Here is a 21,250-nt window from a genome sequence, read left to right as displayed (position 1 = left end):
CAATCGCCACTTTTGCGCAGCCTCGCGCGTTGATTGGCCCCTCAAGGCCCCGCCCTGCCCCGCCCCTTGCTGGGCTTTCTGAGCAGCGCACTCTCTCCCCGCGGTCGCCCAGCAGTGCCAAGCCCGTCCGAGAGTTGCAGGGCCCGGGGAGGCCGCAGCTGCCCTGCCCCGCGGCGGGTAGGGTCGGGGTGCGGTCGGGAGGCGACCGGGGGAGCGCTGGGACCCTGAGTGTAGGGTTTGGGGCGGGTGAAGGGAAAAGTTGGGTCTGGAGTAAAGATCCAACCACTCCCACTGCACTTGGCGAACCAGTGTCTATCCCCTGTCCTTTCCACCCATCACTATTGTCACTCAAGTCAAATGCGCACATCAATTGCAAATATTAGGTCTGGAAGAGGCAGCGGGAACGGCTGAAATATTCACTGCAGAGGCTTGCTAAAAAGCAAGAGGATGGGGGAATGCTGACCACGACCACCAAAGGAACATGGATATTTGATCAAAGACGCATTCCTTCCGCCTGATTCCTCCATCTCTTGGGCAATTCTTCCGAGAGGCGAATCTCAAAGTACTTTGACGTTAGCGTGTTTCCTCCAATCAGTTTTACATGCCGTAGCCCCAAATCAATAAACTCCCAAATACCCTGGATTAAATAAATAAAAAAAGATTGCTCATTAAAAAATGTCTGAAAAGGGAAGGCTGCCCGTAGAGATTAACTTTATGAATGGGGCAGGTCGGTTTCCCCGGCCCGGAGAGATCTGCACCGCCGGAATGAATTGGCAGGAGCGGGAGCCTCATTTAAAGGGCCAGAGCGCGAATTCCCGTCGCCCGTCCCCTGCGCCCTGGTCTGCCGGCCGCGCCCACCCGCCTGCGGCCCCTTCGCCCGACCGCCCTTCGCGGCGCCCCCTTTCCGGTCAGTGGAGGGGCGGGAGGAGGGGCGGGGGCGCCAGGGGTGGTGAAGTCCTGGAGAGGGTTTGGGTTGCAGTTTCCTTGTGCTGTAGATCCAGTCCCCTCCTCGCCAGCGCCAGGCTCCTCCCCCCCTCGGCGCGGATGACACTAGAACCTCCTTAAGTTGCGTCGCGCCACAGCTGTCTGCGAACACTGAGCTGCCTGGCGCCGTCTTGATACTTTCAGAAAGAATGCATTCCCTGTAAAAAAAAAAAAAAAAAAAAAAACTGAGAGAAGGAGAGAGAGGAAAAGAGAGAGACGGAGAGGGCGCGAGACAGAGCGAGCCACGCAATCTGACTGAGTAGTTTCTGCTCTCGGGTCACCCGCTGCCGCCGCCTCCTCCTCTCTGCTCCTCGCTTCCCAGGTTGGTATTGGAGACTTTCTTTCTTTCTTTTTTTTTTGGTTAAGTTTGATTCCCCCCTTCCCCTCCCCTATCCATTTGGGAGGACTTTAAAACATTTAAAATTCAACCCTCTTCTTTTGGAGAGTGTCTAGAGGAGGGCAGGAAGGTCCCGGGACCGGTGTCCCCGGAGGGAGGGAGTTGTCGTCCAAGTTGGAACCGCTCAGTCAGCTCAGGACTCCTGGGAGAGCCCGGTTGCTAGGGATGGACGTGGAAATCGCTCCCACAGCGGACGCAGCGGGGTTGTACTCGCTCGCGGGGAAGCGTGCGCGTGTGCGCTTGTGTGTGCGTGTCCCGGGGGCGCCGGCGCGGAGTCGGGCTGCTGGAGGGGAGGGGGCGGAACTTCATAAACTCAGGTGCTAAAGTACTTAGGAGCTCATCCAGGTCTCCCCCTTCTCTCTTTCGCAGGCAACCCGAGGGCAGACTCAGGCTCGGAGCCTCTGAGGACCTCCAGTGCACAGGAGCCTCTTGCAGAATTCCAGCTGTTCTCGCTCTCTCCCTTTACAATTTGATCCCTCTTTATACTTCCATACCTATTTTTTTGGAATTTCTTTTTTCTTCCTCTTCTTCTCCTTGCTAAACTACCCCGCAGAGATTAAAACAAACAAACCCCTCATTTGCTCACCTTTCCTTCCCAGCTTTCTATTCCCCTACTGAAAAATCATTAAACGCCCCTCGTCCCTCCGACGGCAGAAGCACCTGCAGAGCCCCGGAGGCCCTGACCTCCTAGCCCGATCGCCCTCCCTCACCGCGCGCGGGTTCCGGGCCCGGCGAGAGGGCGCGAGCGCAGCGGGGGCCATGGAGGTGACGGCGGACCAGCCGCGCTGGGTGAGCCACCACCACCCCGCGGTTCTCAACGGGCAGCACCCGGACACGCACCACCCAGGCCTCGGCCACTCCTACATGGACCCGGCGCAGTACCCTCTGCCGGAGGAGGTGGATGTACTTTTTAACATCGATGGTCAAGGCAACCATGTCCCGTCCTACTACGGAAACTCGGTGAGGGCCACTGTGCAGAGGTACCCTCCAACCCACCACGGTAAGTGCGCCCCGGGTGCGGGGACCTAGGTTCAGCCGTTTCCGCTTTCCCGGGTCAGGGAGGCAGGGAAGAACCAGGGAGTGGAGAGACCCAACGAAAGCCGCCAAGTGCCGTTACCGCTCCATTAAAAAAAAATTGGGGCCCGGAAATGGGCGAGGAAGCCGTCTCGAACGCCGCGAGAGTGTGTTTTTAAAAACAGTCGTAGCAGGCGTCTCTTCCGCGGCTGAAGTCCCTGGGCCTGGCGCTCACCTGCAGGGCGCAGAGCTGCATTTCTCTCTCCCGGCGCGGCCGCAGGTTCGGGAGCCTCGGAGGTCCCGGGAGCGGGAGCCCGGGCTCTGCCTCTGCCGGCCACAGCTCCCCGAGCCCCACCGGCGCTGGGCAAACCCGGCACGGACCTGGTTCTTTCAAGGGGTTTCGCTTCCCCAGGCACCCAAAGTTCTCGGGGGCTTCTGCTGTCGTACCTCAGTTTCCAGAAAGGCCCGAGAGATTTATCTATTCAAACCCCTGTTTTTTCTTTTTTAACCTTTCCCCAAAGCTGGTGCATTTAGTTTCCAGGCAGGTCTCCTTGCTCTAGGCTCTGGGGAATGGAATTTGGTGCTTGAAGGGGATCTCGTGGAGAGTGTAGTCTTAAATTGGAGACTTTAAGGTTCCCTAGATTCCCGGCTGCACAGAATTTTCCTGCGTCTTTGATTTTCGCTCTCCCCATTCCTGCTCCCCACATCTCTTGCCTGACCCTCTCCTCTGGCCTACCACAGTCCCATTAGGCTCCCAAAGAAGATTTGGGATCCCTCAGGGTTTCTTTCTAAGTAGAAATGATTCCAGTTCTCCTTTTTCCTTTCTTTTTCATCTTGAAAAGTTTAGGAGAGTTCTGAAATGTTAAGCAGAAACCGAGCCCTCTGTAGCTAGGGGGAAATTGTTCCAACACTTCGCAGTCTTAGGTTGTTCTGAAGAAGAAATAGCAGAATCTCAGGCAGAGAAATCGTGAGCCTCTCTCAGCCCTGTCGACCTTGGTCTGCCCGGTCCCCTACTTGGAGCCCGCTCTGGCGCGGGTGACAGAGCCCCTTCCGCAGCAGGCGTCCTCCGCCTTGCTGTCACCAGGTTTTAAACAATTGTTTCTGCGGATGGGGCGCTCTTTGCCCTTGTTCTGTGCAGATCAACAGTTAAGTGGAAATGCAGTAGATGCAGACTTAATATTATTTACTATACTACTTCCTGTATAATATGAATCTTGACCCTTAGTGTTCAGAGAACTCTCCTTTCCCCTCCTCTCTCCTCCCCTTCCTCTCTCTTAAGATTTTAGTTTCAGTATTGTTCTTAATGGTTAAATAGAATGAAATGCTGAGGCAGGTACTAGATTAAAAGATCGTTAAGTGTGTGGATTTGCGGCTTTCATTTACTCCTGAGTGTGTGGACTTGTCCGAGTTAGGCTACCTTAAAACTGTGTATTTTAAATGAAGGCTAAAGATACTGTGTATGAGGGAAACAGACACATAAACTGGAATTTTGTGTCTCAGGCTCAGGTGAAAATTCACGTGTTGCACTGGGAGAATCACAACTTTGGGGGTAGATGGGCTCATTTTATCTTCTATAGAATTTGGGAGGATGAGAAAGGGAGAAAAAAAGGTTCTCCCAGGGTCTAGCCTTAGACACTTAATCCTACAGCCTCAGCGATTAAAATTTCCTTGCAAATCCCATTTCAGGCCTTGCCAATTATGAGCAAGCACTGAAGTAGGCTTACTTGGATAGATGAGTAAAATGCCCCCTGTGGTCTTCCAAGCCCTCTCCTTCCGGCACTTGGCTATCTGCAGCTGGGGCCTACTGCCGGTCCTGTCGAAGGTCCAGTCTATTTTCCTGGTGTTGAGCAGTTTTGCTACCTTCAGGCCTCATTGTTCACAGACCCTCTTATCAGGCTGCCTGGGATTAGGTTTGGTATGGAGGACGCCAGGCCATCGAAGGAAACCAATAAATCAAGCCAGGTTCTAGAGAGGGACCTCAGGGGGTGTGATTTAGGAAGTGTGTCTGGAGAGGCCAAATAAGCCCAGACGCCCTTCTCCACTCCCTCGCAGTGCCTCTGGGGTGTCAGACGCAGGCCCTTAATTCCGCTGGATTTGATAGAACACTTGCGTGGGAGACAGTGTGCGGCGTGTGCTGCTACAGTACTCGTGGGGCCGCCTAGGTGGAGAGCGTGGGCCTGAGCAGGGCCTGCCTGGGTTGGGCATGTTCCTGCACCAGCCGGGTGGCGGGGAGAATCCCAGGGGCTCTGCGCTCACCGCTTTCTCTCTCTTGCCCCTGCCCCTGCTCTGCGCAGGGAGTCAGGTGTGCCGTCCGCCCCTGCTGCACGGATCCCTGCCCTGGCTGGACGGTGGCAAAGCCCTGGGCAGCCACCACACCGCGTCGCCCTGGAACCTGAGCCCCTTTTCCAAGACGTCCATCCACCATGGCTCCCCCGGGCCGCTCTCCGTCTACCCGCCGGCCTCATCCTCCTCGCTGTCCGCGGGCCACTCCAGCCCTCACCTCTTCACCTTCCCTCCTACCCCGCCGAAGGACGTCTCCCCGGACCCGGCACTGTCCACCCCGGGCTCGGCCGGCTCGGCGCGCCAGGACGAGAAAGAGTGCATCAAGTACCAGGTGCCGCTGCCCGATGGCATGAAGCTCGAGTCTTCACACTCGCGCGCCAGCATGACCACCTTGGGGGGCGCCACCTCGACGGCCCACCACCCCATCACCACCTACCCGCCCTACGTCCCCGAATACAGCTCCGGACTCTTCCCGCCCAGCAGCCTGCTGGGGGGCTCCCCCACCGGCTTCGGATGCAAGTCCAGGCCCAAGGCGCGGTCCAGCACAGGTAGGCGCCTTTTCTGCCCTGAGGCCTGGCTCCCCTCTGGCCTTTCAACTCCTCGGTCCAGGGCAGGGACAGGACAGCCCTCAGACTTGCCCCTAGCGGAGCTGGGTGATGTTCCAGACCCTTCTGAGATTTGATTTCTCCCCTTCCAGCTGGGAAAGGATGGGGTGTGTCATGTCTCCTTCCAGTCTTCACAGCGCAGGAGAATTGGGACCTAATTCACCCCCCCAATGAGCTGGGGAAGGAAGACACAAACAAAAACAAATACCTTCTCCTGCCTGCCAGGGAACTTATGGGTTCTGCCAGTAACCTTCAGTCAGTTTCTAAGACCAAATGGAAGGCCCGAGGAAATAAATCTCTAGTGTTTAATGCTAAACCGAAACCTCCTGAAACCTAAACAAACACAGGTCCCTTCTATGACCCCCCTGCCTCTCCGGAGGTCCGACTTTTCCTCTGGGCTCAGCTCAGAGAGGGTCATGCAGTCAACAGAAGACACCTATAAATAAAGTTGTATATATTTTTTGTGGGGGGCGGGGCCCTGTCAAAAGCAGAACACATGCTTTTTGGTATAAAAGGGGGCTCTCACCCTAAGGGAGATGGGCTCTGCTCCCGGCCAACAGTTCGATGAAAATCAAAGTGGAATGGGCTAGTTACCTGCAGTATCTTCTAAGGCTTGCAACACAGGCAAGGAAGGGCAGGAAGGAGTCTTAGGACATGTTCCTCAATTGATCTGAAGCCAGAGGAGGTAGGAAGGACTGAAAACAAGTGTGTGTGTCTCTGCCTCCTCTGCTCATCCTCTCTGAAAACACGCTGCATATTTATTCTCCTGTTGTACACACTTGCATTAAAAACAAAACAAAACACAAAACCCACACAAAATATTTCTGCTTTAAAAGTAAAATAATCCATCACCAACTTTGTTTCTAACCAAAGCAGTTGAATCAGAGAGATGGGGATTCTCTGAGATGAGATCTAACTACATCTTTAGAGATAATTTTGGGAAGATGTTGTGTCTCTCTGGGTGTGCGCATTTCAGGGTGGGCTCTCCTGTCCTGTCCATCGGCCTTGCCTCTGCCTCTGTAGAGACTCTAGATGCAAAGCAGTGGTGAAAATCACCTGTCTTTTATGGGTGAGATGAGCACTGTTGAAACATAGCTTGCAAACCCCCAGTTTAAAAAACTTCCAAGGGAGGGCTCTGGGAGCCTAGTGACCATGAGATCAGTTTTCAGGGATTTTTCCAGGGTGACATTCACTCGACTGCCTAGGCAGGACTGTCTCTATTTAGTTGATATGTTTTAGCTAATCCAATTATTTTCAGACTGCTGCACGCGACAGTTGCATTGTTTATCCCGCGCCAGGAACTTTAATAGAGTCCGGATGCGGTTAGGCTGACAGAAAAACTCAGACCTGCATGTTCAGTACATGAAAGTCCGCAGAGGGAGAGGGAGGCAGGCTAGCTGGTAGAGTCAAAGAGTAAGGAAGAGGAAGGGAGACCGACTGGAGGAAAGTGCTCTTGCTGCTCACCAGAGGCCGGCTGGGGGCTTGGAGTGTAGGGTTCCAGAGAAATGGGCTGACACAAGAAAAACCGGGATTAGAGTGAGGCTTGAGGGCTGATTGCAAAGAGTGCAAGCCTGTGCCTTTTGAGGTAGTGATGGGATTTTTTTCAAAAAAGTTCCCTCTTCTGGTGGGGCTAAAAGTTTTGGGGGAAGATCCTGGTATCTGAGGCTGGCATGGTGGTTTGTGGTGGGGGGAGGGGCACAGTGACTTTTCCCAAAGTCTGGTATGTCTGCCCTCATTTCCGAGTTTGATTTCTCCCCTCTGCTGCACACACCCTGTGCCTTCAGTTTCCTTGAGGCTGAACACTTCGGGGAAGCTCGGGGCCTAGCTGTGGTTTCCCTAAACCAGAACCAAGGGCACCTAGATACCTATTTTATTTTATTTTTGGTGGGGCGAGAGGAGAGGAGACCTCGCAGTTTGGCTTTTTACTTCCTCTTTGTTCCTTTCTCACAGTCAAAAAACCCAAGGACAGCACACTTGGGCAGTGAGGGCACTGGGACTTTGGGGAGTGTAAGAGTGTGGAGAGGAAGATTCCAGAAGCCTTCTGGGTACAAGGGTGGAAGTGGTGGGAATTCTTGAGGGGGAATTCTTTTGGTTTTAGTAGTTGCTTTTTTTTCTTCTTCTTTTAACCTCCTTTCTGCAAACGTACTTGCCAAGAAGGAGATGAGAAGAGAATTGTCAGATTTTGGAGAAATGGTTGAAGCTGTGGTTAGGGCACCAATTGCTTTTCTTCACGCCTGCAGAGGCCCTCTGTGCTGGGATATATCTTTGCAAACAAAAGACAAAGTCTCTCTGTAAAGGACCATTTCTTAGCTCCCACAGCTCCTCTTGGCCTTGGGCTTCAGGGCCCACCTTCCTCCTGACAACTCCTGCCTTCCTTCCTACCCCTTCCACCCAGTCCTGTTTCAGGATTGCAGCTGGAGGTGGAGGGGTGTTTGGAAATGGCTGTTGAATGTCAAGAGGCCTTGCAGTTCTGTGGTTCTTGTCACCTAAGAGAGGTGTCTGTGTGAGCAGTTCACACCAGGCAGTGAGCGAGGAGAGGGAAAGAAAGCAGGAGACAGTCAGGGCGTCCATTAGGAAAATTGCTCACTTGCTGAAGTCAGAGACTAGAGGCAACAATGAGAAAAGAAAAAAAAAAAAAAGAAAAACCCACATAAGGCAATCGAGAACTTGCGGAGTGAATCAAGACAGAAAATTGCTCTAGTGTGCAGAGCCTTGCTGAAGAGCCAACATTGCTAGCTTCTAAGGTCTCTCTGAAAAGGAAGCTGTCATCCTCCCCACGCCTGACAAAGGAAAGGAAATCACGTCAGGCTGGGAGATCCCCCAGCCCAGGGCACCTGGGAGCAGGGCTGCTGATGCTGGAGAGGCTTAGAGCCCCGAAACCTGACCACCCCCTGTGCCAGGGAGGAAAGGACAAAATGTCTGGGACCTGAGAGGCCCCTGTTCTGGCAGGATGGGGAGGGGACCTGGAGCCCCAGCGGCTGGGACCTGCTCTGCAAGGGAGCTGAGGGCTGCCTGCCTCCCGGCGCCCGCTCCTGCTCGCAGCCAATGGCCTCCCCTCTTTCCTCCCTGCTCCCCCACCCCCAGCTGGCCACATCCTGCAGGCTTTGACCCGGGGGAAGATGTCTGGAGGTAATTCGGCAAAAGCCTTTGTTGAGGACTGACAGAAGCCACTGGGTCCCTGGGAAGGAGCTCCCGGCCTCCAAGTGCCAGTTTTGTACAAAATCAGGCTCTCTGTCAGCCCTGGGTTAAGAACCTTTTTGGAATTTGGAGCAAAAAAGCCAAGTCCCTCTTAATTCCTTAAAATTTTTTAAGAAAGCAAAGTTGATAAAAACTGCTCAGCCCCCTCATGGACTCCATGGTGTAAAGGAAGCAGCACCCTCTTCCATTTGTGAAAGTCCTCTTCCTTCCCAGAACCTGTCCCTGGACACAAGCATAGCTTGCAAGGGTGAGCTCCGCAGTCCCTCCCTCGAACCTGGCCTGAGGGTTTCCAAAGGCCTGAGCAACTCCCAGGCCCCTAAAGCCAGCCTTGTCTTCCTTGTAGGGAGTCAAGATTCCCAAGTGCCCTGCTGGGGTCTCTTCCCCACCGGGCCTTCCTTGTAGCTTGCATTAGCTGATGAATCTCTGAGCAACAAAACAGCCTTTAAGGGGCTCACGGTTCTCTTCTGCCATCCTCCATAACCTCCCTGCCAGCACCCCCAAAGAGAGCAGAGCCTTTCCCTGACCCTACTCTGGGGGGACCCGTCCTGCAGGGTCAGGCTGGGTCTTGAGCAGGGTGGGGCGCCTCCTGGGTGGGCAGGAAGCTGGCCTGACCTCACCAGGCGAAGGAAGCCCTCCAAGGCAGGCACATCTCCCAGAAACTTTCCTCCTCTTGCTCTTGCCATAGAAGTTGAAGTCAGTGCCCTGAAATGGTGTCTTGAGGGATTCTCTCCAGGAGTTTTCTCTCCAGAGGTGGGTCTGGGTCACTCCTGCCCCTGGACTGAGTGCTGCTCCAACCGGCCTGGCCGGTTTTTTGTTTATTTTGTTTGTTTGTTTTTTTGGAAAAAGAGCAACTGCAGGCAGGTCCTGGTTAAGGAGCAGCCCCAGAGGCCCCCTGTCCTCACCTGGCCTGTTCTCCTGACCTGCCCCTCCCCAGCCTTCCCTTCTTCCCTCTTCTCTCCAGGTTCTTGCGTACAAGTGCGCAGAGCTGCCCTCCACGCCTCCCGGCCTGGGCTGGCTAGGGTCATACTTACACTTGAGGCTGGAAAGCTATTGGAAACCTTCGCCTTTTCTGGGGAGAAAAAAGACAGTGTGGCCCCTTCTGGATCTACATCTATTTCTTGCCAGCCAGGGACATTAACCGTTTTATTGGAAGTAAAATCTAAAGCCCCGACTCCTAAAATCAATCAACCAATTGATCAATCTATTCATCTATTTAGGATCTGTTTGTCTATCTAGCCACTGATTAAGCTTTCCTTTCTCCCCATCCTAATCTTCTTCATTATTTATCTATCCATATGGACAGGCCCAGAGACCATAATGGGTCACCTTTGTTTTCCTTTGAGGGAAATGAATGGAATGTTGTGCTTTTGCCATCGTCCAGGGCTCAGCATTTTCTCAGGGAACGATTTCATGCTGAAATTTGCCTTCCTGCTTGGCTCTGCTTGATCTTCCCCATCAAGTCAGGCAGGCTCAGAACAAGGTCCTGCTGCCATTCATTCCTGTGCCTTTTCTTGGGACAGCAGCTGCCTGTGTAGGAGAATGGTTCCTCCATGAAAGGGCCCCACAGTAACTCCTTTTAACCTGGGGCCACCCTCAAGGGAGGTGGGGGTAGGAAAGCTCCCCAAAAGGGGGAGGAGAGAGAAAGTTCTCACTTGCACTTTCATCCCCTGATTCCCAGCTTGTCTGCATGTTTTCCTTCCATAAGTGACTTATGTGTGATTGTTTCTAGAAGGCAGGGAGTGTGTGAACTGCGGGGCGACCTCAACCCCCCTGTGGCGACGGGATGGAACGGGGCATTACCTGTGCAACGCCTGCGGGCTCTACCACAAGATGAACGGACAGAACCGACCCCTCATTAAGCCCAAGCGAAGGCTGGTGAGTTCTCCTTGGGAAGCACAGCTCCCACACTAACCATTTTGTGTTTCTAATTTCCTCTCTTCAGAAAGGAGAACTTTTTGCAGGAAATTGGTAGGACAGCTCAAAATCATGTCAGCTTGCTTGGGACAGGTTTTTTTTTCCTTTTCTTTTTTTTCTTTCAGCAAGTTAGATATACTCAGTTCTTTCTCTCTCTTGTTTTTCCCTTCCACATTTCCTAAGTCACTGATCCAGTTTTTAAGGATGTTGACTTCTTGGTTATCAAATCTTAAATGTATTTGCTAGTGGAATAATTGTTTTAACAGGGACCAGGGTGACTGATTGAAAATGCATTGAAGTTTCACAGAAGTTTATCATGAGAATGGAATGCGCCAGGCACCACCGTCCAGACCATGCTCCTGAAGTTGTAGAGAAGTGATCACAGACTTGGAGCTGTCTTAGTGCCATGGATGAATCTTGGGTGCAAATGCTTTAAGGTTGATGGGGCCACTTAACTGAACCTCACAAACAGCAGCCATTAAGTTCTGGGAGATTTTGTTCTTTCTTGGGCTCAAGGATTGAGCACTTTCCACACTAATGCCTCTGGGAAATTGTGATTCTGCCCTGCCTCTTGGTCTCACCTAGTTTTTAGTCTTATTTTCCCTTTTTTACTGCTATTGGTAGAATAATAGTTTTTCCCCTCTTTTTTCTTTCTTAAATTTCTTGATCCTTAGAAATACTTGTGAAACCTTGGTACTGCCTAGCATTTACAAGGAAAACTAGCAAGAGAGGTTCATTTGTAAGCTTGTCTTTGGAACCTCAGGCCAGATTGAATAGCAAATTGTATGTAACAGACAAATAAAAGCAGGCCAGGCAGATGATAACTCTTAAGTACAGTCAAGAGATCAGAATGCTTTTTGTGGTGATGACATTCACCAAGTAGAGAGGGGAGGAGGGGAATTTCCCCCTGCCTATTAATGGATGAAGTAACATCCATCAAATACTAAGGGGAGCCACACAAAAAAAAAAACCTCTATTCTTTTAAAAAAATTATTCATCTTCCACATCAGATTTTTAGTGCAATTCAACACCTTTCACTTCCTCTTCAGAAGAAGGAAAAACTTTCTAGGGAAGGAGGTGCCCACGTGACTTTAATTTTTGGCAATACTTGGTCTTAAAGCTTTATCTTTTCTGATCTTTGCTCCCTTCTCCAACTTTCTCCACCTCCCCCCACTCATTCCCTTGCACTTCTGTATTATTTTTCCTTTCTCTCATGTGCAAAGCTAACTTCCTAGGAAAAAGCTGCCGGATATCTGAGTGCTGGAGATAACTCCTAAACAACAACTCAGCTTCCCCAACCTAAACATCAAGATGTTTGGACGTATCAGAACAAGACGTGTTTGGAAAAAGAAATGGCTGGAGGTGTTAGCACAGAATGAATGTGATTACACCACAAAAGAATGTTCTGAATCACTCAAAACCTGGCCTTAGTTTAAAAAAGAAAGAAAGAAGTAAAAGAGAAAAAGAAAAGAAGTAACAACAAAAACCTTCCTCTTAAAATAAGTCATGATGCCATTATAATTGGGCTTTCTCTTTTTTAAGGTAAAAGTATGGAAAAAGGGAAGGCAAGTCTTGGACTGTGTGCTGATTGATGAGCAAAAGTACATTTGATATTTTCTTGAGGTTTCTTCTGTCTGGGCAGATTTCATAGGAGAGCTCTACTTGTATTTCATATAATTTTGTCTTCACCTTTCATTAGAAATAGCTAGAACTCAGTAATAATTGATTTTAATTCTAGAGTACATCGGCTGTCATATTTTAGCTATCCTTTCTTTCTTACTCATCTGTTCTAAGTGATTTTATACTTTTAGTTCCATAGAGTTAATATGCTCCAGGGAGATACTTAGAGCACATTTAGGATGTATTTTTTTAGCTCTTAGATGTATTTGACTTCTGAATATCTAGAACTTTCTTTTTCTTCTTTCTGGTATTTCCTGGTCCTTCGCACCAGCTCTCTTTCCAGTTTGCTGTTTTTACTTTGCACATTTGCAGACTCACTAAAGACCACCCATAATGTAGAGAGCTCTTCCATAAGATGCATATCTAACACTGAATAAACTCATGCAGGAAATAAGAAAAATAACTGAAGGGAAGATCCATAGCACTTTTTTTCCTAGTGTTGCAAGGATTTTCATATGTCTAACAACTAGGTGAGTAACTTGCTTTAATAAAGTACTTCGTCTCCTGCTAGTGAACCAATTAGTGTGGCTTTTAGAGGTTCTGTATAAATTTGCATAAAGTCTGCGGGCCCATGTATTGCGAGCCTCCTTGTGTTTATATTACTGACAATATACTGCCAAAGACTGTACCATAAAGCTTGTCTTTTGATGCTCTAATTTACCAGTTGGCATTATGTGCTTGTATGTACATTTAAAGTTGTTGGGCTGGAAAATCCGGTACCTGAGTAGATACTAGGATATCTATGATATCCAAGTATTTATTTTAAAGAAAAAAAAGTACAGGAAGATAATCACATAAGAACACAATTGTCAGGATCTGTAACACTGATTTTCTGTATCCTTTTCTTCTTGAGATACACAAGTGAAACAGTTTTTGAAATCTTAAATCACCACATTTTGTAAAGGCAGGTGGGCATAGGCAGGTGGGGTTAGAGGGGAATACTCTCGGGTTGTGGTGAAAGATTTTCAAAATGGAAGCCATAATGCAGAACTTTCTCAATTATGAGAGATAGGAGACATTTCAAATTTCTAGTTCCTTAGGGCACAGAAAATAAAGAATGACTTAAAAAAAAAGAGAAAAAAGGCATAGCTCTGCTATTTAAGCCCGTAGGAAGGAAGAGCAGATCTATGGAACCAATTTAGTGCCTTTGCAAGGGAAGGAATCAGTCTGGTTAATTCAGACTCACCACTGGGTTCTCCATATCTGGCAGCTTTGGGTGTTTGGCCCAACTTTTTGCTTGATAAAATATTAATGGAAAAGCATACCATGACCCCTGTAGTTTTTGTTCCGCTCATTTATAACCATGCCAGAATTTTCTTGATCACAGATAAAGACAAACTGAATTCTTTCTCCTCTTGCCTTTCATAATATTTTTGAGTCCACGGGCAGGAGTAATTTTGCAGTTAAAATTTTCTTGTTATGTTGGTGAGGAGTTGGAGAGTGCTGTGTTAGAAATGTCCCAACTCCATTTGCTTTCAAAAGTTTTTAATTGTTTAAAAAGTATGGACACAGAGAATAGGTCCCTTACACATTTAAGTGGGTCAAAAGTGAAAGAAAAAGTCTCCCATCTGAAGGCAGTAAGAGCGTCAAATAATTAAAATTAAAGTTGAGCCTGACATCTGACCTGCAACTATTCTGCTCAGTGGGCAGCAGGTAGGAAGCCGGAATGAGATGACAGCAGTAGGAGAGGCCAGTGTTTCTGCTGAATAGCGAAATTCCTTGTTCTTTTCATTTTGTCTCACATGTGGCAAGCCACCTAAAGAGAATATGGGCGGTTGTCACAGTGAGTGACCAAGTCTGAAGGTGTGGGTGGCGTACATTTAGGACTGCTGCTCGGCGCGTCCCAAGGTACATGCTCTGTGATGCACGCCGCACATGGGCCTGGCCGTTCTCCACTCCAGCACTGCTTGCCTCACAGTAAGGCATTTATTTGTTTGGGATCTGTGAAGTGCTTTTAGATGCTCAGGTTTGTTCCTCCTTTGCTGTCTGTGTATTGTGATAGCCAGTTGTGTCGTTGAGAGTGGATATTCTTGGCAGTCGCACTTGAGAAAGACCTTGTGTTGGCCTGGTGGATGAGGCCACCGAGGGTCTGGTGCCAAAACTAATCTGGTTAATTCAAAATTGCTACCCATAAAAATGAAGCATCTGGCGAACTTTGTCGGATGAGGTAGTGGGATCATTATTATGTCAGAGAGATGGCGTCGGCTTTCTGATCCTCAGGAACTGCTCTGGAGCACAGCAGGCGAAGTAAATTCTGCCCGCCTGGCTGCAGTCTGACATGCTCCTGGGCCAGTGGATGGGCTCTATTTTCTTCTTGAGGATCTTTATGGGGATCTTTATGACTTTCATGTGGGCCACTTGCTAGTTTTGATTTCAATGATATTTTCTTGTCTTTTTTTCTTTCTGTTTTTTAAGTCTGTCTCCGTAGTTCTGAACACATGTTTTGATTTTCCCCCCTCTCCCCACTCCCAGTCGGCAGCAAGAAGGGCAGGTACATCCTGTGCAAACTGTCAAACCACCACGACCACTCTCTGGAGAAGAAATGCCAATGGAGACCCTGTCTGCAATGCCTGCGGGCTGTACTACAAGTTGCACAATGTAAGTGTCGCTGGGACCAGCCAGAATGGTCCCTTTTTGCTGATGCCTAGGAAAGAGCGTCACCTGCTCTGGGTCTCCTTCGTGATCCTAATTGCCCCACTTTGGGCCAAGTAACAGGTCTCAGATAATCGTGCAGTGGGATCCAGTGTAGAGACCACAGCGTGGCCTTGCTGAGACAGAAGGGTTAAGGTCTAAGAGCTACCAGCCCCCTTAGTACGTGTGGGGAACCATGTGTATGCCATGACGCGGCAAACCTGCCCCTGTGGTGGGCCTGTGCTGGGGCTCTAAGGGATAAAAGTCTTCCCTTTGGAAAACTAAAAAAGTCACCAGTTATATTTTGATGTTTCCTTGTGGTTTAAACTTTTTGCAAACAAGAGAAAGAGAGTAATGGAGAAACATAAACAGAATTGTAATGCAAGGCACACAAATTCCCCAAACGGAGGATCTCTGTATAAAAGGCAGGGAATGAAGTGTCTGAGAGATTTCATCTGATGTCAGTGTGCCCAGTAGGGGAGAACTGAGGAAAGCAGCCCAGTGAGGTCGGCCAGACCAGGGAAAATCTATGTCTTCTCTTTCTGTGCCGTATGCCCAGAATGACAACTGCCAGTCAGTCACCTGGGTTTAGCCTGTCATTTCTAATCTTTTAATTTGGGGTCCTCCTGTTTTGCAGTACCTTTACCTTCAAAAAACAACAACAGAAACTTCAGGTATATTTTTTTCCTGAAACAAGTCCTGTTGACAGGCAAGGAGGCCTGAAGTTTTCGTTAATCCAAAAGAAAAAAGTGTCATTTCTCTCTGTCTTTAGCTCTTTCTGGTTCTCCTAAAGTCTCTTTGCCAATCTGACTTTGGCAAAGCCTGGGACTGAACGAGGAAAAGGCAGAGCTTTCTGCTCAGGGCCATTCTGGCAGCCAGTGCAGCTTACTCAGGAAAACCTGAGAATCGGAGAGGAAGCTTTTCTGGTTAGATTTTTGGAGCCACAGGGAAACTTCTCAGAGTGACTCTGGCACCCTTGTCCTTTTTGCCTCTTGAGAATAAGTTGCTGCAGTTTCCAGGGCACCTGTAAACCTCTGCTCCTTGCCCTAGGTGTTGTCCCCTCTTGGCATAGTCCCTGTGTGGGGCCCGGCACCAGTGGGGCTTCCTGTAGTCATCCATTCTCCCTCGGTGCCCTGGTCTGCACTTGATGCACATTTATCAGCAATGAAACCTGAGTCCCCTTTCCACTTTGGACACTTTGCTTGCTCACCACAGTGGAGATAAATGGATTTGTGATTAAAATCTGGAAGATTTGGGGCATTCGAGTCTATGAGCTGCCCAGTCATCGGCACAGCCTGTAAAAACTATTCTGGGGTTGTAATTTATGGTTTTCAAAGAACTTCCACATTCCTTGACTACCTTTGAGCCTCAAAGAGTCCCATGATGTACACAGGTCAGAAATTATTTTTATTTCCATTTTACTTGGAGGAATTTTAACTCAGAGAAGCAGTGACTCATTCAAGTGGATGTGGCTGAGAAAGTAGACAACCCAGATGGGTTTCAGAGTAACCAAGGCCTTCCTGGGGGGTCAGCAGTGTCAGGACTGATAGGGACCAGTGGAAAGTAAACACTTTCTCATTTTATAATATACTGAAGATAATTCAAAGTAGTGAATTGTGCATGTATACATATACGTCTTTCCTATTTCCATATAAGTAGAGTAGTGGTGGGAAATGAACCAGCTATCTATTTCTTGGAGTACTTAGTCATGATGAAATGTGATCCCAGTTATGGCCAATCTAAAAAAAAAAAATTCTGGAGGACACAAATTTCTTATCAAATCAAAGTCAAGGAGTCCTCTGTGCTGCCTACCTTGTTCTTAATTAGCTCTTGACCGCAGGGCTGGGCCCAAGGCGCTGGGAGACAGAAACCTGCTCATCAACAAAAGTGGTTTTTCTGTCCTCTCTGGTTTAGTAAAAATTCACAAAAGGAGGCAAGTTATGTGTGTTTAACAATAAGAGATAGTAATCAATTAACATTCTGCCCATCGAGATAGCTGTATATGTATGCTATAATAAGTTAGTTCCTCTCTTCTTATCTAGGTGTTTAGATAACTACCTATCTCAGTATCAGTGTATCTAGGTGGTGTTGGGACTAGTTATCTGGGTTTGTGCGGCTATCTGTGTAACCAGATATTATATTTAGATATCTGGCTGTGTATATCTAGATATCAGCGTAAAGAGCTGTATGTCTAGACATTATCTTGGGGACGATTTGATAGGATAGTAGATTCCTATGCCTCTGTAGGCTGCATCTTTATCTCAATTGTAACTTTGAAGAAGGAAGCCTGAGATGTTCTTTTGGCAGCAGCCTTTTGGCTCTTCTGCCCCCTGGCAGCCTGGGGATATCAGGCCTCCGTGCCAGTGTGTGGCTCTGCACCCCCTCCAGGGTGACCACTCCCAGCTCGGCTCCAGGAAGCTGTGTGTTGGCTGCTCCCAGAAGCATTGTCCTCAGCGTGCTCTCTTGGCCCTTTGGGTTCCTTTTTCCTTAACTGTGTTCTTCTAGCTTTTGGAGCAGACAGGTAGATCCTGGAGCCAGGAGAGCCTCTTCTTTCTCCATGTTTGAGAACCTGGTGGAAGAGGACACTTTTTGCCTAAGGAATCAGGAGTGATGGGACTCCGACATTCCCTCCTTGAGGTATTTGCCTCATTGCCCTGGAAACATGGCCAGATGTGGGGTTTGCTATATGGGGCAGATGTTCGCTCTGGAGGTTAATTTGATTGTGACTCCTTGTGGGAGTGCTCTTTGTTAGCTTTGTAAAGTCCCCTCTCTTGATTCTGGGTTCCCCAAAGCAGATGTATTTTAAAAACAAAACAAACAAGGATCATCCAGAAGAAAGGCAGTGTGCTGTCTCGGAGACCACCTCTGTGCTTGCCTCTCTCTTTAGTTTGTTCCTTGTCTTTGATTTTGGGGCTGAGAGTGCTTTCATGAAGTATAGTATTCTGCACCCCACCGCAGTTAGTGAGTACTTGTCAGTCAGTTGGTTAGCTGTTTAGTTGGATGTGGATAGTCAGAACTAGGTGTAAATTGTGCCTTCGATCATTGCAGTTGCCGTGACATGGGCAAGAGCTTACCTTTTGGAAAGACACGTTAAAATAGGACCCCAGAACATACAGACTCCAGGGGAAGATTTTACAGCCCCTGTCAGTGTGAAAAAGCCAGGTGGAAGAGAGACCACCAAAAATTGCTGTGAAGAAGGTGTAGTCCTGGTTTCTCAAGGCAGATAGATTGAAACAGTAAGACTGATGACCTTGGTAGTGCTTTTAAACTCCTATCACAGATTACAGACAAGTGGACAAAATGTTATTTCTCTCTGGCAGATTCCTATATTGACTCCACTCTCATGAACTAGTCTAAGAAAATTTTAATGAAATAAGACGAGTTAGTATGTTTTAGTTACCAGGGACATACAGTCCTACTGGGTGGGTCTCTATAATCTGGTCCTTGGGTATGCAGAATGCCCCAAGGCAAATCTCCCCCAAAATGACTGATGTGGATGACATAATTTAGCAGCCTCTGCTTGGAACACCTTACCTGTGGTCTCCTGGCCTCTGATGCTGGTAGCAGTCAGGCCCTGCCACAGACCTAGCCTGCAGGACTCTGGGTCCCTGGGAAGGAGGAAGAAAGGGGTCCCCCCAAAATGAATCCCTGACCTGGGGAGTCAGAGGAACCTATGTCTGGGTGTGAAAGCCTGTGCCATTTCAGAGTGAGCAAAATAGTAAAAAAAAAAAAAAAAAAATTGATCTTTGTTTAGATTAACAGACCCCTGACTATGAAGAAGGAAGGCATCCAGACCAGAAACCGAAAAATGTCTAGCAAATCCAAAAAGTGCAAAAAGGTGCACGACACGCTGGAGGACTTCCCCAAGAGCAGCTCGTTCAACCCCTCCGCCCTCTCCAGACACATGTCTTCCCTGAGCCACATTTCCCCTTTCAGCCACTCCAGCCACATGCTGACCACCCCAACGCCGATGCACCCCCCATCTAGCCTCTCCTTCGGACCTCATCACCCTTCCAGTATGGTCACCGCCATGGGCTAGAGGCCCTGGCCCACGTGGACTGGTCTCCGCCAGAGGCCTGCCAGCCCCTTCTACGTGCATTTTTGCAGGAGCAGTATCATGAAGCCGAAACCCATGGATCTACGTTTTTGAAGGCAGAAAGCAAAACGACGTTGGCCACTTTTGCAGAGGAGCTCGCTGTGGTGTCTGTGTTCTCAATCACTGACTCTGGATCCCATTTGTGAATAAGCCATTCAGACTCACATTCCCTCTTTACCAGGGTCTCTAGTGCTGTGAAAAAAACCTAAATACAAAAAACAAACAAAAAAACCCCACAAAAAACCACTGAACATTGCATATAACTTATATTGTAAGAAATACTGTACATTTGAAGAAGACTTTATTGCATCTGGGTAGCTGTGACAAAGGCATGAAGGACACCAGGAGTTTTTAAGGCATATGGGGGAATAAAGTGTGGAAAATAAGAAGAAACTAGGTCTGGTATTCAAGTGGACAAACTGCCAGTTTCCTTTCCTTTCACTGGCCACAGTTTGATGCATTAAAAAAAAAAAAAAAGGAAAAAAAAGAGAAAAAAGTCTTAGGCAAATCATTTGATCAAAGCTGTGGGCCTCTGTGTAGGAGACCTATCAGGGCCGGGCATCTGTGTCAACACGCATGTATTGTCATTGAGAGTCTCAGATAGCCTTTTTCCAGGCCTACATGCTTTGTGAACAAGTCCCTGTAATTGTTGTTTGTATGTATAATTCAAAGCACCAAAATAAGAGATGTAGATTTATTTCATCCTATTATACAGGCTGAATTGTTGTACAAATTTATTTACTGGTAGTGTTATGAACTGCTTTTTTTTGTTTTAATATTTTCCTTCTTTCTAAATTTTTGGTTGAATAAACTAGATGACATTCAGTTGACCTAAGGTGGTTGTGCTCTGGAGGGCTTCTTTTCCATTTTGCTTTTTGGTGATATTTATTCAATAGCTTCTAAGGGTACAGCAGCCTCTGCCATGTCACTCAGTGCTCCACAGCCTGTACTGTGAGGGTAGTCACGTATGAGCTACCGCCGTGCATGTCAGTGACTCAGGCCGCACGGCCGGTCCTGGAGCAGCCTGGCTGATTGTTAGCTCCTGTTGTGTTCTGTGTTAGTGATCACTGCCTTTCATACAGTCTGTTGGAATAATAATATAAAAATAATAATAAAATATTTTAAAACAACCAAATACCATCGTATCCAAGTAGTGGCCAAGCTCTTATAGAATCTCATAGCTCTAGCGAATTTAAGAAACGAGTTCAAAACCAAAACCAAAACTCAGATGTGTTAAGGTATTCACTAGGAGGTAATGCAGACCCCAGATAGTCAGCACTGATTCCTTTGGGAAACTGGGTGTCTTGGGAGCTCTCTGTGAAGCCCAGACGATTTATCCTGGGGCCGGTGGAGCTTCTGTGGTCCCCTAGTGAGCTGTGGTTCCTTCTTGCTCACCTGTGTCCTCCGTGGACTATCTTCTCGCAGGAGCAATGGGCAGATTTCCTCGCTGAGCTTCACAGGCGGACTGTAGCTGGTGGATTCCACGTGGTCCTCTGCAAGATGTAAAGGAGCTGGGCTGGTTCTTAAGTTCATTTCTGTTTTGCTTTTCTATTGTTGAATTGAATAACACCACCATGGAGGGTTTATGGGAATGTTTGCGAAACATGAAATCACCATTTTGTAACTTATGCTGTATAGTTTCCTTTGACTCTGTTGACAGAATGTGTAACTATGGTACACATTTTAAAATCTCTGTTAATCGCCTCTCTGCTTTCTTAGCAAATATTTTAAACCTAAAGCTAAATGTTGAAATAAAGGAGTAGAGAATTACTGAGATGCACATGGAGATCTTACTGGCTCCTAATTAATGATCTGTAATTCAAATGTTTTCAGTTGCTTCTGAAGCCCCAGAGGAAATCATCATCTGGTGCCATAATAAACCTGGGAGATTTTATTGTATAGTCCTGAAGTCTCAGGATTGGCCACCTCTTTTCATCATGAAGAGGTTTGAGTTTATGCCCTTTCACCTTCAGAACAGGGAGTTCAAATTCTTGACATTCTTAGGGCAGAACTGGGATGGGGGGGGGGCACAAGTAGAAAAAAACCCAAACTCGGTACTCTAGCTACATTTTATTTAAGGTACTGTGGTGGTAATGGTGTATTTGAACTTATTCCTTCTTCAGAGAAATGTCATTTTATCATTCGATTCATTGATTTAACATTCTGAGATATTTCTTGAATATGAAGCAAAAGATTTACAAAATATATATGAAAACAATGATTTGGTTTCTTTGAATTGTTACATGTTTTCCTGGTTTCAATGGTTTTGTTCTTTCCTTTAGCGTGCATTAAAAAAAAAGACACACTAGAAGAGCAATAGTTGAGAGGGTTTTATCTAAGAAAGTAGAACACAATTGCATATATCAAATACTGCTCAAGTATTTTTGAGTATATTATACCCCTAATTAATTTTCAATCTGTTGGGCCTCATTTTTGAAATAGTTGCAT

The 21,250-nt window shown here is 47.9% G+C and overlaps 1 protein-coding gene across 2 annotated transcripts; it reads left to right on the top strand.

Annotated features, from left to right (window-relative positions):
• The first annotated feature begins 787 nt into the window (after window positions 1-787).
• Window positions 788-20,576, top strand: GATA3 (GATA binding protein 3). Of its 2 annotated transcripts, none has more exons than XM_073229345.1 (6): window positions 788-1,306; window positions 1,751-2,381; window positions 4,690-5,226; window positions 10,214-10,356; window positions 14,548-14,673; window positions 18,461-20,576. In XM_073229345.1, the coding sequence occupies exons 2-6, from the start codon at window positions 2,141-2,143 to the stop codon at window positions 18,743-18,745; spliced, it is 1,332 nt and encodes a 443-aa protein (XP_073085446.1). In that variant the 5' UTR covers window positions 788-1,306; window positions 1,751-2,140; the 3' UTR covers window positions 18,746-20,576. The 2 variants fall into 2 exon arrangements, with proteins under 2 accessions (XP_073085446.1, XP_017504603.1); XM_017649114.3 differs by having other exon boundaries at window positions 790-1,306; window positions 10,211-10,356.
• Window positions 20,577-21,250: the final 674 nt, after the last annotated feature.

Source organism: Manis javanica, chromosome 2 (genome assembly GCF_040802235.1).
Source record: "Manis javanica isolate MJ-LG chromosome 2, MJ_LKY, whole genome shotgun sequence".
Taxonomy (NCBI): Eukaryota; Metazoa; Chordata; class Mammalia; order Pholidota; family Manidae; genus Manis; species Manis javanica.
This window is presented reverse-complemented; position numbering and strand designations above follow the sequence as displayed.

Coding starts and splice junctions, on each gene's coding strand:
- GATA3 (XM_017649114.3), top strand. CDS start 2,141: ATGGAGGTGACGGCGGACCAGCCGCGCTGGGTGAGCCACCACCACCCC. Junction 2,382..4,689: donor GTACCCTCCAACCCACCACG/GTAAGTGCGCCC, acceptor TGCTCTGCGCAG/GGAGTCAGGTGTGCCGTCCG. Junction 14,674..18,460: donor TGTACTACAAGTTGCACAAT/GTAAGTGTCGCT, acceptor ATCTTTGTTTAG/ATTAACAGACCCCTGACTAT.